A 17299-nucleotide genomic window follows, 5' to 3' on the forward strand; every position below is an offset into this window, starting at 1 on the left:
AACTAAAACATAACCTGCAATTACAGCTAAGATTTATGGGAGAGGAGTCGTAAAAATGATATGAAACAAATCCTTTTTTTTCTTTTCAGTCTTCTTCTCAGGTACAAAACAGTGTTATTGAAATAGTATTTATGTTAATATACAAATATAGAAGAGAAACGCCGTGTTACAGCTTCATTCTTCACAGACCCAAACATTCTACCTAGATGGACAAATTAATAATAACAATAATATTACATTTTATTTCTTGGCGCCTTTCCACACCCAGGGTCACCTTACACACAAAGAAAAAAGGAATTGTGGATGATTAGGATAAAAATGTTTTTTTTTAAGCGTTGCAGAATAGTGAGATCTGAGCAGCAAACGGCTGGAACCACCTGCCGGTTCATCTGAACGCACGACTACACAGAGGGAAATGTGAACTAAGGGAGCTTGGTGCTGCAGATTCTTATCTCACACACATAATTAAATACAGGAATTATTTATTTCAGCTAACTTTAATACATACAGCGAAGCATGATAGATAAATGAATTTTGATTTATTATTGATTGGAGCTGAATTCAGATTTAAAGCTGGAATCTGCAGACATGTAAACGTATGTAGATTTAATAAAGATGATAAAACGATGTTTCAGTGAGTACAGTCATGTATACGGTCAGATACGCTGTCGTCCCAGGTCTGAACCCCGTGTTAGTGCTGAAGCATCTGTGCCTGGATCAGAGGTCTTCCAGCCTCCGAGTCCTGCAGTCAGTACAGGTTTTTCTCAGCGTGCCGGATCTGACAGTACATCTGCATGGAGAAGACCAGGGCCAGGATCTGTCAACACAAGCCATACAGGTCAGTGACGGCAAATACCTTCATAAGGTCAGCCTTGTTTCCCCTGTCTTTATCTGCTGAGCTGGAACTTTGATGAGTCTAACTCGTGGAAACAGGTTCAAGGCTTTCAGTCAACAGCTTGAAAACATAGTGGAGATACCTACCTGAACCACACCGATGCAGACTCCAAACACCAGGACGGAGGGGATGTTGTCCAGCAGCCACTGTCTGGCCTTCTGGTAACATGGCTGCAGACATGCAGGAGAAGAGCATGTGGTTTACCAGCAGACACAGAGAAGAAGGCTGCTGCACATGACTGGAACTTGGTAGGAAACAACAATGATCCAGCCTGTCTGGTGTAGCGAGGGTTGTCTTGTTAATGTTTACTAAACCAGGCAGAAATATGCTTCAGTGTCAGTTTTAAATATCAAGACTCTTCATCAATGAACCTGATGAAGCAGAGATAATGATCTGCACCTAAACTTCTAAACCCCAACCAGGATTTTTAGACTAAATCTGACCCTCGTATTCTCTTATTAACCAACTTTTCCTGTTGTTTGTTCACTCAGAATAAGACAAGCACTTTGTGTTTTTTTTTCCTGGAGACGTGAAAGAAGGAAATGTTCCAGCCTGTTATCTGTTTCTCTGTGAAACTCCCACTTTTTCCTCCACCAAGCGCCTCATTAGGACCTTATCGCTTCTCCATAGATAAACATTCATGTGGCTGTTTACAGCATTTTCTTAACGGGACAATTTGGGAGCGTCTGAGCTGTGAGATGTAGAGATTTACAGCTTCCCAGGAACCTCCTAAGAGCCGAGTTTGGTTTGGCCTGCATCATATACAGGTGCTCGTCATAAAATTAGAATATCATGAAAAAGTTGATTTATTTTAGTAATTCCATTCAAAAAGTGAAACTTGTATAATGTAGACAGTCATTCCTCACAGACTGACACATTTCAAATGTTTATTTCTTTTCATTTTGGTCATTGTAACTGACAACTAATGAAAACCCCAAATTGAGTATCTCAGAAAATTAGAATATTGTGGAAAGGTTCAATTTTGAAGTTATTGTGCCACACTCTAATCAGCTAATCAACTTGAAACACCTGCAAAGGCCTTTAAGTGGTCTCTCAGTCTAGTTCTGTTGGCTACACAATCATGGGGAAGACTGCCGACCTGACAGTTGTCCAAAAGACGACCATTGACACCTTGAACAAGGTGCTAAAGAGGCTGGCTGTTCACAGAGCTCTGTGTCCAAACACAATAATAGAGAGACGAAGGGAAGGAAAAGATGTGGTAGAAAAAAGTGTACAAGCAATAGGGATAACTGCACCCTGGAGAGGATTGTAAAATGAAACCCATTCAAAAATGTGGGAGTCAGTGCTTCAGGAACCACCAGCACAGATGTATGCAAGACATGGTTTCAGCTGTTGCATTCATGATGTCACGCCACTCTGGAACAAGAGACGGCGTCAGAAGCGTCTCGCCTGGGCTAAAGACAAAATAGACTGGACTGCTGCTGAGTGGTCTAAAGTTATGTTCTCTGATGAAAGGAAATGTTGATGTCCTTCAAGGTCCCAGAGTCTGGAGGAAGAGAGGAGAGGCTCAGAATCCACGTTGCTCGAGGTGGAGTATAAAGTTTCCACAGTCAGTGATGGTTTGGGTGCCATGTCATCTGCTGGTGTTGGTCCACTGTGTTTTCTTAGGTCCACGGTCAACAGCCGTCTACCAGGAAGTTTTAGAGCACTTCATGCTTCCTGCCGCTGACCAACTTTTTATGGAGATGCAGATTTCATTTTCCAACAGGACTTGGCACCTGCACACAGTGCCAAAGCTACCAGTACCTGGTTTAAGGACCATGGTATCCCTGTTCTTAACTGGCCAGCAAACTGGCCTGACCTTAACCACGTAGAAAATCTATGGGGTATTGTGAAGAGGAAGATGCGGCACGCCAGACCCAACAATGCATAAGAGCTGAAGGCCACGATCAGAGCAACCTAGGCTCTCATAACACCCGAGCAGTGCCACAGACTGATGGGCTCCATGCGATGCCGCATTGCTGCAGTAATTCAGCCAAAAAGCCCCAACTAAGTATTGAGTGCTGTACATGCTCATACCTTTTATGTTCATACCTTTCAGTTGGCCATCATTTCTAGAAATCCTTTGTTTTGTATTGTCTTAAGTAATATTATAATTTTCTGGGATATTAAATTGGGATTTTCATTAGGTGTCAGTTATGATCATCAAAATGAAAAGAAATTAAAAGAAATTAAAGCCGCAAGCGGCATCCATCGGGTCCGAGCCTCGTGGCTCCCGCCACCTGTCTCATACACCTTTTGCTAGCATGTTAGCTAATGCGCTAATATGCCAGATAATATGATGAAATGGCTAGCTAAGAATCTTATATGTTGATGTACCTAGTTAGCATTTTTGCTAGCATACTAGCTAACATGCTATGTAACATGGTACAAGGGCTAGCTGAGAATCTTAAATGTTGATTTACATAGTTAGCATGTTTTGCTAGCATGCTAATATGCTATCTAACATGCTATGTAATGTGCTTTTTCAACTAGCTGGGATTCTGGCATGTTGATGGATGTAGTTAGCATTTTTGCTAGCATGGTAACTAACATGCTAGGTAAAATGGCTAGCTGAGGATCTGAAATGTTGATGTACCTATTAAACATTTTTGCTAACATGCTAAAGTGCTAACTTGCTGTCAGTTTTGGTGCAGTTCCCATGTATTTCTATGCAGATATGAGCAAACCATCTTTCATGGCGAGAACGCTTTTTTCCGTCGGTTGCAATGGTAACATGGTTTGTCCTATTAGAAAGATTTCAATAGCGTTTGGTCCCCAACTTGTCAGGAAGCTTCCCACCGAGTTTGGAGTCCTTCGCATGAATTCCCTCAGACTAGTTTGTTCAATTTCGATGTGCATAAAGTGACAAAAATGGGGTAAAAAATGGGCGTAAACTCCAAGATGGCGGGCACCCGGTTGCCGTGGAAACATATGTGCAATTTAGTTTTTTGCTTGTCTTGGGGTGTTACACATGTGTGCCAAATTTCGTCTTCATACTTCAAAGTAGACGTTTGGAACCCAAGTCATTCTTGAATTTTTTTTGGGTCCAGGTGGTGCTGTTGAACCATTTTGCATTTTTACCAGGCTTGATGTGTGTGCCAATTTCACTTTTTTAATGGAATTACTGAAATAAATAAACTTTTTCATGATATTCTATGATGATAAGCACCTGTGTATAAATTGTATCTTCTAATGAATATATAATGACTGTACTGTATAATATGCATACGTAATAAACTGTAAGTGTTTGATGTTTGCATGGTATGAGTGAAACCAGTCATAGGGCCAGAATTGTGTGAGGTCATATAACGTCAGGAGGGTAATATACATTTGGGGTGTCACTTCTGGGAAATGGCGTTGTTTTAGACCGGGGCTGCCCAAGTCTGGTCCTCGAGATCTACCATCCTGCAACTTTTTGATGCAACCCTTCCATAACAGACCTGAATCAAATGACTGGCTTGTTACCAGGCCTCTGCAGAGCTGAATGACATGCAGATGACATTTGATTTTGGTGTGTTGGAGAAGGGTTGCATATAAAAGTTTTAGGATGGTAGATCTCGAGGACTGGACTTGGGCACCCCTGTTTTAGACAAAGGACAGTAAAAACAACTAGAAGAAAGAGGAACAGAACTGGGGAAATTTTATTCATTTTTATAAGGAATCAAGAGTTTTTCTGAGTTTGGGTTGAACAGTTAGACGTGATCTGTCCCGGCGAAGCAGAAATAAGCTGCTGATGCTGAGACAATGAGAGAAAGCCAGAATAACTGTTCTGGCTTTCTGATTGGCTCTCATATGTTGGGATTAACGGTAATTGTTTCCATGCTGGTAAAAGCAAGATCTTATGGTCTGTGGTTTTCTGTCAGTTTGGTTTAGTTTTTGTTAGATTTCTGTTGCAGGTCCTCATTTCCTCCTCATGCTTCCTGTTGTCTTTACTTCCCAGATTCAGGTATTGGTTTCCTAACTTGCAGCTTCTCAGCGTTTCCTTTCTAGTCCCAGATAATTTTTGTCAGTTAGTGTTATTTATTATCTCATTGTTTAGTAAATCCTGCTGTGATGCATCCAACCTCTGAGTCCTGCATCTAGTTCCTCCATCAGATCTTTAAAATTGGTTCTTTTGCTGCTACAAAGATTCCTTTTTCTGTCCTAACATTCAAACAAACTGATGCTTCTTGAATAAAAGCACAAAAACCTGCAGTAGCTGAGCTCAAACCAACCTCGCTCCATCCGGTGTCACACTTTTCTATCCCAACGGAGCAGCAGGATGCGGGCAGCGTCCCGTTCAGCACTTCGTACCAGTCCTTCTGGCTGGTAACGCCACAGCATTTGAACTGGAGAGAAGACAAGAATAAGACTCAGCTCTGCTCAGATCATGCAGGGAAAACAGATGCCCCAAACATTTGTAATGTGGAAAATAATTCTAATTTTGTGTATTGTTAAAAAAAACAAAAAAACAATTGCATCATGTCAGCAAAATTGAGGAATTAAAATCCATCCATCCATCCATCCTTTTTCTGCCGCTTATCTGGAGTTGGGTCACAGGGGCAGCTGCCTAAGCAGGAAAACCCAGACTTCCCTCTCCCCAGCCACATTCACCAGCTCATCTGGAGGGATCCCGAGGCATTCCCAGGCCAGCCGAGAGATGTAGTCCGTCTAGCGCGTCCTAGGTCTTCCTCTTTCCTCTTTCCGGTGGGACGTCCCAGAACACCTCACCAGGGAGGCGTCCAGGAGGCATCCTAACCAGATGCCCGAGCCACCTCATCTGGCTCCTCTTGATGTGGAGGAGCACCTGCCGGATGGTGGACCAGAATCTCCTCAAAGCCGTCCAGAAGTCATTCTCCATGGTCTCTCCAAACTCCTCCCATGCCCGAGTTTTTGCCTTAGCGACCGCCGAAGCTGCGCTCCCCTTAGCCCTCCGATACCCATCAGCTGCCTCTGAAGTCCCACTGGCCAAAAAGGCCCGATAGGACTCCTTCTTCAGCTTGATGGCATCCCTTACTGCTGGTGTCCACCAACGAGTTTGGGGGTTACCGCCACAACAGGCACCGACGACCTTACGGCCACAGCTGTGGCTGGCCACCTCGACAATAGAGGCACGGAACACAGCCCATTTGGACTCAATGTCCCCCGCCTCACCTGGGACATGGTTGAAGCTCTGCTGGAGATGGGAGTTGAAACTCTTTCTGACAAGGGACTCTGCCAGACGTTCCCAGCAGACCCTCACAACACGCTTGGGTCTGCCAGGCCTGACCGGCATCCTCCCCCACCTTCTGAGCCAACTCACCACCAGGTGGTGATCAGTTGACAGCTCCGCCCCTCTCTTCACCCGAGTGTCCAGAACAAGTCCGACGACAAGACTACAAAGTCGATCATCGAACTGCGGCCTAGAGTTTCCTGGTGCCAAGTGCACATGTGGACACTCTTATGTCTGAACAAGGTGTTCGTTATGGACAGTCCATGACGAGCACAGAAGTCCAACAACAAAACAGATTTAGATTAGGGGGGCCGTTCCTCCCAATCACGCCCCTCCAGGTCTCGCTGTCATTGCCCACATGAGCATTAAAGTCCCCCAGCAAAACTAGGGAATCCCCGGAAGGAGTGCTCTCCAACACCCCCTCCAAAGACTCCAAAAAGGGTGGGTACTCTGAACTGCTGTTTGGTGCAAAAGCACAAATAACAGTCAGGACCCGTCCCCCCACCCGATGGCAGAGGGAGGCTACCCTCTCGTCCACCGGGGTAAACCCCAACGTACAGGCGCCAAGTCGGGGGGCAATGAGCATGCCCACACCTGCTTGGCGCCTCTCACCGGGAGCAACTCCAGAATGGAAGAGGGTCCAGCCCCTCTCAAGGACAGTGGTTCCAGAGCCCAAGCCGTGCATCGAAGTGAGTCCAACTATATCTAGCCGGAACCGCTCAACCTCGCGCACCAGCTCAGGCTCCTTCCCCGCCAGAGAGGTGACATTCCATGTCCCTAGAGCTAGCTTCTGCAGCCGAGGATCAGACCGCCAGGGTCCCCGCCTCTGGCAGCTGCCCAGCTCACAATGCACCCGACCCCTATGGCCCCTCCTGTAGGTGGTGAGCCCACGGGAGGAGAGGCCCATGTCACCGTTTCGGGCTGAGTCCGACTGGGCCCCATGGGCAAAGGCCCGGCCAGTAAGTGCTCGCCTCCGTGCCCCATCTCCAGGCCTGGCTCCAGAGGGGGGCCCCGGTGACCCAAGTCTGGGCAAGGGAAACCTTGGTCCTTGCTTTCTCATCATCATAGGGGTGATTTGAGCTGCACTTCCTTTGGTCCCTCCCCTAGACACCTGTTTGCCATGGGTGACCCTACCAGGGACATGGGCCCCCGACAACATAGCTGCTAGGATCGTCAGGACGCACAAACTCCTCCACCACGATAAGGTGGCGGCTCAGGGAGGAGCTGAAACTGAATATATATATATATGTATATATATGTGTGTGTGTGTGTGTGTGTGTTCATGAAAAGGGGAAAAAAATCCTCAAAATGTTTAGTTTTTATAAGCACTGAAACTGAAAAAAAATGATCTGTAAAGTTTAATTGTAGTTTTCTGTTTTTTTTCCCTTAATGACTGAAGAAGGTGGTAAATAAAAAAGATGCTTTATCTGCTGCATGAAGGATAGCTTAACCCTTTAAAGCCCGACCCAGTAAAACATGTGGAGAAAATTCTACATTTTTAACCTGAAAACTAAGTTAAAAAATAATTAACAAAAATAATGTTTGTATATTTACTGTTTATCACCATGTGATGTCAAAATTATTGTACTGCAAAAGGCAGCCACCAGGGGGCAGAATACAAGCGCTGGATTGTGTACAAGATTTTGAGCAAAGTTTTACCATAAAGTGATGCAAAAAGTCTCAGAAACTCCATATATGATACATATAGCACTAAAGGTGTAAGGACCTGTGTTGTGACCGTTTCTGTACTCACCATTTTCTGGACATTGTCCCAGGATTGTTTCAGTCCAGGTTCTGATGTATAACTCTTCATCCCCTCCTTTAGTTCATCTTGTGCACTTAAATCCATCTAAGAAACAGAGAGAAATGCTTTAATTTTATCAATAACAGTATTGTTCTCATAAGGACTGAGAGGCAGCTCAGATTCTGTGTGACATAGACCCAGTTAGGAGGAGACCCGAGCCTTGTTGACCCTGAATAAATAAGGGGGCTCAGATATCTCGCCAGATTTAAGGAAAAATGCTTCACCCATCAGCCTCTTCTGGTGACTGGGAAAAAGACTAACTGATCAGGGAGGCTGCAGAGAGACTTGCAGCAACACTGAAGGATCTGCAGGAGGTTCTGGTCCTGCATGTGACAAGAATCTCCTGTTTTTTCCAGATATCTGGACTATGGGGTAGGGTTGAAGACAGAAGACTTTTCCCACAAAGACAAACATCTAAGCCAAAAAAATAAATGAAGTCTCCAAAACTCATGTTGGAAAATGTGTCCTGGTCTGATGATTAGACCAAGGTTGGACTTTCTGGTCTCCAGAAAAACAGCATCTCCACAGTGAAGCATAGTGGTGGCAGCATCATGGTTTTCTTCAGCTGGAACTGGAGCTGTAGTCTAGGTGGAGGGAGTTCTGAACAGGTCCAGAAACCAGATTCACTTCAGGCTGAAGATGAAGAGAACTTTCTCATTTCTGGAAAGACCAGAACCTAAACCTAAGAGTGCTGTGACAAAGACATGAACTCCCATTCTGACAGCTCTGGATCTGGTGAGTGAGGAAGAGCCACGATGATCCGTGCTCATGGATCCTCAATGCTGGGATTAAATCAGCTGTTAACGGTGTCCAAACTTATGCACGCACCTCCTGTACATTTATGTTTTATAATTTCCCTCCAACACATCAGTTTGTTTTCAAGAAGAATCATTCAGATCATTAAAGGGGGGAAAAGTTTGGATATTATTTATTGTGGATTTAGAATCTTAGGGGTGTGATTACTTTTTATATCTAATGTACATTTCATAATACTATGATGATGAAAGTGATGATTATTATTATTATTATCAAATAAAATTTAGTTAAAAGCTAAAAAGTTCTTCTGCCTGTTTTTAAAAGCATAAACAGTCCCTGCAGCCCTGAGGTTCTCTGGCAGGCTGTTCAACAGATGAGGCCCGTAGAAATGAAACAAGGCCTCAACGTAGGTTTTGGTCCTTACTCTTGAGAATAAGAGACCGGTACCAGAGGACCTCAGGGTCTGAGAGGACTCATAATTTAAAAGCAAGTCAGATAAATAAGAAGGCCCAAGACCATTAAGACATTTATAAACTACTAAAAGAACCTTAAAATCAATCCTGAAACTCACGGGGAGCCAATGCAATGATTTTAAAACTGGTGTGATTTGTTCACCCCCTCTGGTCCTCATCAGAACTCATGCCGCTGAGTTCTGGAGTAGCTGTAGGTTTGAAATGGACTTTTTGGAAAGACCAGAGAGCAGGGCATTACAGTAATCGAATCTACTAGAAATAAAAGCATCAACATCTCCATGCTGGCAAGAGAGAGAAAACGGCAGACTCTGGCGATGGTTTTTAAGATGAAAAAATCCTGTCTTTGTGATTTCTGATGTGTGGAATAAAATCCAGCTCAGAGTCGAAAAGAACGCCCAGATTTCTCCCACACTTTTTTGATTGCAATGATGTAATTTTGATTAAATGACCTCTCTCTTGTCTTCAGGACTGACAACTAAAACTTCAGTTTTGTCCTGATTGAGCTGTAAGAAGTTCTCTGTCATCAGGAGACACGGTGATGTAAAGCTGCGTATCATCAGCATAGCTGTGGAAATCAATGCCGTGTCTCCGTATGACATCCCCAAGAGGCAACATGGACAGGTTAAAAAGAAGTGGGCCCAAAACTGAACCTTGGGGAACCCCACATTGTATTTCTTGGATTTCTGAGGAGCATGTATTCATACTTACAAAAAATTTCAATCTGTGAGATAGGAGTAAAACCATTTAAGAACAGTACCTGAGAGGCCCACCAGACTTCTGAGTCTGTCTAATAAAATCTGGTGATTTACTGTATCAAAGGCAGCACTAAGATCCAGTAGAATGATGTTAACGGGGAAATCACCTTATCATGGAAAATGTGTATGACCAACACAAGTGTCGCCTCCGTCAAGACCAGGAGCAGCAGGATCATAAAGAACTGCAGGACACAGCGGAACAAAACATCCCAATATTAGAATATAGAACATAAATAGTTGACGCTTGGCTTTTCTCCCATCATTTCATGCCATCCCTGTGCTGCAAGCTATAAAGAACAAATGTTGGGATGTCTTCTTACCACAAACAGAAGGCAGCGCTGCTCCTTCAGGGCTCCCAGACAGCCCAGGAACCCCGTCACCATGGTTATCCCACCAGCAACCAGCAGCAGGTTGGCGGCTGACAGTGATGGAAAGGACAAGGGAAGCGAGGAAAACTCTGCCTGGGTGAAGGAGAGCCAGACTCCAACTCCAAACAAGCCACATCCTCCCAGCTGTGAAGGACAAGTCAAATCCTAGCAGTCAGGATGCGTTCAGGTGCACTGGAAATCCTCAAGTTTGTGCAGATACTGACCCAGAAGACGAGGTTAAAGACAAACATCAAGTATTTGACACAGCACAGACATCTCTGAGACGCTGACATTCTGTAAAACAAGAGAGGGAGTGGTGAACATGGCGACACCTTTAACCAGAGAGCTGGCTTTATCCCATGTTGTTTCTGTTTAGAAATCATCACACTGTAACAGTGTAACAATCAGAGCAGATTTTTCAAATTGGAGCTGAAAATAAAATATAAAGATGCTCAAAGAGAAGCTCAGTTTCCACATTTAGCGCTGACTAAGCTAGCGCTACATGATCCAATTTTATTTAAACAAGAAGCTAGCAAGGCTGCTAGTTGGTTGTAAAGGATTAAAAGACTGGTGACTTAGCAGGATTTAGAAAAACTGGTCCATGCATTTATCTTTAGTAGATCCTAGAACTCCAGTCGTCACTAAAGTAGGTCCTAGAACTCCAGTCCTCAGATCTTTACACTGGCTTCCTGTCTAACAAAGAACTGATTTCACAATTCTGCTGTTAGTTTACAAAAACCTGAATGGTTTAGGATCAGAATCCATTCAGGATCTTCTGGTTTGTTATGAAGCAACCAGATTCCTCAGGCCATCGGGGTTAGGTCTACTTTCTGTTCCCAGAGTCAGAACTAAACGTGGAAAGGCAGCGTTCAGTTTTTATGCTCCTCACATGTAGAACAAACTCCCAGAAAACTACAGGTCTGCTGACTCAGCAGTTTTACATCAGGGTTAAAAACTTTTCTATTTGCTACCTTTTATCAGAACAACTGTTAATTCCCCACACTGGAACTTAATTTCTTTCATTTAGTCTATTTTAGCTTTTTTCTTTATTTAATTCCTTTTATTTCTTCTTAAGCTTTAATGCTTTAAATATTTTATGTAAAACACTTTGAATTGTCTTGTATATAAATTATGTGCTTTACAAATAAACTTGCCTTGCCTAAAGCAGCCAAAAAGCAACTGAGCTGGAGTTGGTTTAGTGAGGATAGCAGGTAAATAGTAGCAGAAATAACTGGAAATGAAGAAAAAGTGGAAACATGGAAATAGTTTCTGTTGTGTGTTTGTTTCAATGTCAATATTTGTCTCCTGAAAGCCAAGAGTTGAGAGAATGATGTGCAGATGAGAAAAGGCTTGGTCACTGTTGATCTGTGTGTTATTTCTACAAAGTTCTGTTAGTAATAAACTCTGCTTTCTTCTTCTGGTCGGCCTTTATGATGATATATCTATTCATATATTCATTTCACATCATTTTAGCCTCAGAATCTGACAGCTGAGGCTGGAAACATGTCTGATGCTGACTGGTTTATACTGGGATTAAAAGCTTCGGCTTCTACCAACTGTTTATACTGGGATTAAGAACTTCAGCTGCTACAGACTGGTTTATACTGGGAGTACAAGCTCCAGCTTCTAGAGACTGGTTTACCAGTCACGGGGTCCCCCTTTGGAGCCAGGCCTGGAGGTGGGGCACAGAGGCAAGCACCTGGTGGCCTGGGGCCTTATTTATCAAGCTGGAGTATGAACAAAAACCGTTATACTATAAATATAGTCAACTTTTGGTATTTATGACAACCAAACTTGGCGGGAAAATGTTCCTACCTCCACGCAAACTCTGACCCAGGTGTACGCACAGAATCTAGCAAAACGGGAAATGGTGACACTAACGGTACAGAATAAAATCAAGAAAACATTTGTGCACAATCCACTATTACACTCGGGGGTGGGGGGGACCAACAGGATATCCAGGAAAAAGGGAGATATTAAGAACCTCAACCACTTAAATATGTTCTGTTATTGTGAAACAAAACTTCCATGTTATAAAATCCATCCAGATAAATAAGGAGCCAGTCTGCTGCCAGCATGTAGCAGTCAGTGTGGAAAGTAGCTTTGGTCCTTCAGTCCAGCAGAGTGGGTTGCAGACTGGAGGCTGGAGGTCTAGAAGTGATGCTACACTAATGAAACACACAAGAAGGGGATTCCCTTATATGTATTTATTTTTACACAATGTTTTTTTTAAAATTGTTGTCCCAATTTCTTTCAAGACGGTCTCCTTGTCCACCTGGTTAATAGCAGTGATTGTGTCCTTCTGCAGTGCCAACCCAGCTGGAGCACCCAGCAACTAGAAAGAATTATTATTTAACACTAAATTACAGGCGTCATTTCTGTCATTTAGCAGACGCTTTTCTCCAAAGCCAATCACCACAGAAAGACTGAATTTCGATCTCCCTCAAGGCAGACGGATGGTGTTCTGTCAGTTTAGCATACACATCAGAGTAGCGTACATTTTGTAAGAGCGCATGCGGGTTACAGTTACAGGGGACAGTTTTGTCCTGGTTGAGGCAGAGATGGTTAATAAAGGTATTTCCCAGGCTAAAATGACAGCTTGTCTTTTAGGTCCCATCCCCACCTCTTTTTAAACCAGTCTGGACCTTTTGGATATTTGAAACATTTTGAATTTCTTTCTTCAGACTGGTATCTTCCCAGCAGCATGGAAAACTGCTGTGGTTAGGCCAGTCTGAAGAGATCTCTGATCCCAACGGTTACACTGTATCCAGTTTATCTTTTTTATGTAAAGTTTTAGAAAAGCTCGTCTTTAAATCTAATGGTTAATGAAAGACAATGGTGCCTCCAGACTCCAGACCCAGGCTGGCCTCTCTGGTACTGATATGAGCTGGTACAGGTCTGGAAGCTGACAGAGAACTTTTTTATAAGCATTGATGAATCTGCTTCCAGGAAATACAAGCTGATATACGACGTTCCCCAAGGCTCAACTTTAGGTCCAACTCTTTTTAATCTCTACATGCTGCCCCTTGGGGCGTCATCAGGAGACATGGTATGAACTTCCATAGTTATGCTGATGATACGCAGCTTTATATCGCCGTGTCTTCTGGTGACACTAGCCCTGTAGACAGCGTTTCCACGTATTTAAGATGTTTAGACATGGACAGCAGAAAACTTTCTTCAGCTCTACCAGGACAAAAGGGAAGTTTTAGTCATTGGACCTGAAGCACACAGAGAGGAACTGTTTCTAAAACTTAAATCATTTTCTTTTAATCCATCTGAAGAAGTCAGGAACCTTGGATTTATTTTTGATTGTAGTCTTGATTTTATACCTCACATTAAAAATAAAATGAAGATGGGTTCTTTGTGACAGTTCCTCTCAGGCCAATGCAAAGGCACTGATCCATGCTTTTATCACCTGTATAACAGATGACTGTAAAGCTCTTCTTTCTGGTCTCCCTAAAAGACTATAAATCTATCACAGCTTTTACAAAACTCATCTGCCCGTCTACTGATGAAGACCAGAAAGAACTCATGTTACACCAGTTTTAAAATATCTGCATTGTGCTTTCGAATTGATTTTAAAATACTTTTCTTAATTATAAAATCTCTTAAAGGTATTTATAAGACTTGCTTTTAGCTTATGAACCTCCCAGGGCTCTCAGGTTGTCGGGGGCTGGTCTCTTGTTTATTCTGAGGACCAGGAGGTATGTAGAAGCATCATTTAGGGTTCATGGTCCTCGCATGAACAGTCAGATGCCCTGAGGGCAGCTGGGAGCTTAAGACTTCTCTTTTTAGTAAATTTTTTGTTTAATTATGTTTGGACTATAATTGGTTTTTAGTGCTATTTTATTTTAAGTTTAGTCTATTGTGTTTACTAGATCATTATTTTAATGTGTGATGTTTTTATTCTTTTTTATTTCACCTTAGCATCTTCTATTTTTCCAGTGTCTCAGCTTCTCCGATGTGGTTGGCGAGGCTTAGTACGGCACTTATAGAGACATAATTTCATGTACATGTGCGTTGGTGTGTGATCATGTGTAAGCGTGTGTTGTATGTTGTGTATACGTGTGATCTGAGGGATTTGATGGGTAAAATATTTCTTGTCTTTTTATTGTTTGTTCATTATGTTCAAAACACTTTGCATATTTTTTTGTCTGAAAAGTGCTTAATAAAGAATGCTTGATTGATACCAGGCTTACAGAGCTGAACCGAGCCGTACCGACCCATATTAACTAGTACCGAGCCACACCGACCCATCCGATAGCTGCAGCTCAGGTGGAGAAGACGCTGAACCCCATGTTGCCCCTGGTGTGTCTATCGGGACTATGAATGCATGTGTTAGGAAAAAGGGCTTAGAATGTAACAATAGAAGTACTGTATGAGTGTGTGAACATGACTAGAAAAGCGAAATATAAGTACATTCCCTTTATCCTGACCGTGCCGAACCAGACCATCCTGTACCAAGGTGGACCTGCTGGTGGAACCGGGTTTATGTGTGTACGTGAGTCTCTTCACACTGGAGGTCCACCTTGTCTCTGAGTGGCCTTGGTAATCCAGATCCTGACCCTGACAGGAAGTCAAAGTGCTGACGGGAAGGAAGACCCCTCCCCTGCTCACTAACCCTGATTGCACTGCTGAAGGCATTTCCCCTGTGAGTCCCAGCAGACTTTAATCTGATCTGTTAGCAACAAAGCTAAACTCTGATGGAGACATCAGCCTGTAGCTCCTGTACAACACGTTAATTAGTCTCCTCTAATCCAGAAACACCAACCAGCCACAACAATAAAACCACTGAGGGTCCAGTGTAGGACGCTGGTCTGAAACCAGATTAACCATCAGGAGGCATTATGTCCTGGCACCAGCTTCATCAGGACACCCTGGACTCAGCAGTGCCGAGGCCTCCAAAACCAACAGCTTTAATGCTGCAGATGATTGTTGTGCAGATTCACAAAAAAAGGAATGAAAACGGAAAAGTTTGTTTCAGCTCATAAACTGTGATTAGTTTGTTTTACGAAGGTAGTTTTTATCATAATGTCGTGTCATCAAACAGATTTTACCTGAAGGTGAGTTCAAGCCTCCTGTAGATGATCAGGTCTGGTCACACTCTTCCTCATGAATCCAGACTCCTGGACGCCTGTATTTGGCAAATGTCCCTGATTTAGTCTGTGAAGCAGCCGGTCTTTCCAGTAGCTTCTCTTTGTCTTCTGCCTGACCCGTTTCCTGAGTTAACTCGTCTTTTTCACACAGTCACAACTTCAATCTACTTCCATCTCTGAGGTTTAATCCTTGTTTTATTCCCTTTTTCCTAACATATCTGTTCTTTTCCGTCCCACCCGCTTTTTTCTCTCAACACAATGTTTTCCAGATGTGTGTGTGTTGTTGCTCTCTGTGTGTCCCTCCCCTTCCCATTTTTTTTCCACGTTGCTCCTCCCTCCTCCAGACCTGATGCACATCTTTTCTTCTGTTGTCCCAGAAGTCTGTTTCCTGCTTCATGGAAGTTGCTGCAAACAACTACTCAGACACAAGCAGACTGAACAATGATATTTTCATCTAAAGTCCTGAATGCAGTGAACACGGTGGGATCAGTAAGTCCAGGCCTGGAGGATGGGTTTGAGGATTTCAGCTCTCTAACATGACAAAAAAAATAGCCTTCAATCAGTCAATCAATCAGTCAATCAATCTTTATTTATATAGCACTTTCACATACCAAGAGGTACCCAAAGTGCTGCACAGGTAAAAGAACAATACATAAAAACATCAAAACAACAATAGTTCAGTTCAGTTTATTTGCCATTTGCAGTATAAGAAACCAGATTGGAAAACAGTTGCAAAGAGCTCAAAGTGCACTGCCAACATTTAACAGATAACATACGAAACACAAGCCTAAAAAAATACAACACATGGACACATCCTAAAAACGCACAATACTAAGAAACAATAAAAACACTAAATAAATAAATAGCAATAAAAGAAGTAACTAAAACAGTAAGGTGCATGTCTGGGGTATTTCAAAGTGCATTGTTCAAAGTCATGACAGCTTGTGGAAAAAAAACTTTTAATATGACGAGATGTAGTGCATTTAATAGCACAATATCGTTTCCCTGAGGGCAGGAGGTGGAACATTGCTGTAGCAGGGTGGCCAGAGGGATCATTGATGATCTGTAAAGCTCTTGTTAAAAGTCTAGATTTGTAAATGTCCTCCAGGACTGGTAGGTCACAGCATCCTGTGAGCACAGCAAACCACTGTGTTTAAAGTTTTCTTTTCTTTCACAGTGAAATTACCAAACCACACAGTGATAGTGCTGGTAAGAAGACTTTCGATATCACACAGTTTGAAGCATGTCAAGAGTGACAAAAGAGAGGAAGCTCTGTAAGTGACTCAATGCTGTTCTTCTGACCAAAGCTGTTATATCTCCATCTGCAGCATATGGTTCTGTTAAGCTGTGATGGAGAGGCCTCCCGACCTGTTCTTCACGCCACACTGTGCCGTCTTTTGCCTTCTCCGTTGGCCCAGTGTGTGTCTCCAGATGACTTCTCCTTTCTGGTGGCGGTGAGGTCTCTTCATCTGTAGGGTGATCATTTTTTTGAGATGCGAGCAATGAGAAACTCAATCCAGGTTACATATTTACACAGATATAAGTTGAATTATAATTTTAAAATGTAACTGCCATAATCAGGAAATGAAAATAGGATTTGGGAAATCTTACCAGAAGAAATTTCAGAGTCTGAACTCGGTTGAAAGTTTATGTCTTCTCCATCTGAGTCACAAGGGTTGACTTGGTTCAGGATCATGTCCAAAGCCTGCTGAGTACTGTAGTATTTTGGCATCTTCCTTTCTTGGTTGTACAGCATAAAGCTCTTGAAGCCAGTGAACTATTATGTGCTGCGAGTGAGCAATTAATCCAGATCTGTACCAGGTGTAGCCATCTGTTCATGCCCACCTTCCACCACACCACGCCCTGCCTGCATTTACATTTTCTATCTATCTATATATCTATATTTATTTGTTAATTTATTTATTTTCATTTTAGTTGTTTTAACCAGGATTGTCTGT

At 42.9% G+C, this 17299-nt stretch overlaps 1 protein-coding gene across 1 annotated transcript; it reads right to left on the reverse strand.

Annotated features, from left to right (window-relative positions):
- Positions 1-219: 219 nt before the first annotated feature.
- Positions 220-15621, reverse strand: tspan4b (tetraspanin 4b). The gene is made up of 8 exons (XM_042002846.1): positions 15303-15621; positions 10470-10539; positions 10198-10389; positions 9985-10059; positions 7843-7938; positions 5113-5226; positions 982-1065; positions 220-817 (listed from the first exon to the last, which is right to left on the reverse strand). The coding sequence occupies exons 2-8, from the start codon at positions 10536-10538 to the stop codon at positions 749-751; spliced, it is 699 nt and encodes a 232-aa protein (XP_041858780.1). The 5' UTR covers position 10539; positions 15303-15621; the 3' UTR covers positions 220-748.
- Positions 15622-17299: the final 1678 nt, after the last annotated feature.

Source organism: Melanotaenia boesemani, chromosome 2, assembly GCF_017639745.1.
Source record: "Melanotaenia boesemani isolate fMelBoe1 chromosome 2, fMelBoe1.pri, whole genome shotgun sequence".
Lineage (NCBI taxonomy): Eukaryota > Metazoa > Chordata > Actinopteri > Atheriniformes > Melanotaeniidae > Melanotaenia > Melanotaenia boesemani.

Excerpts from the sequence above, each read along its gene's own strand:
- tspan4b (XM_042002846.1), bottom strand. The coding sequence starts at position 10,538 with ATGTCAGCGTCTCAGAGATGTCTGTGCTGTGTCAAATACTTGATGTTT. Across the intron at positions 10,060-10,197 it reads AGCGCTGCCTTCTGTTTGTG|TTCTTTATGATCCTGCTGCT; the intron begins GTAAGAAGACAT and ends TGTGTCCTGCAG. Across the intron at positions 818-981 it reads TCTGCATCGGTGTGGTTCAG|ATCCTGGCCCTGGTCTTCTC; the intron begins GTAGGTATCTCC and ends TTGTGTTGACAG.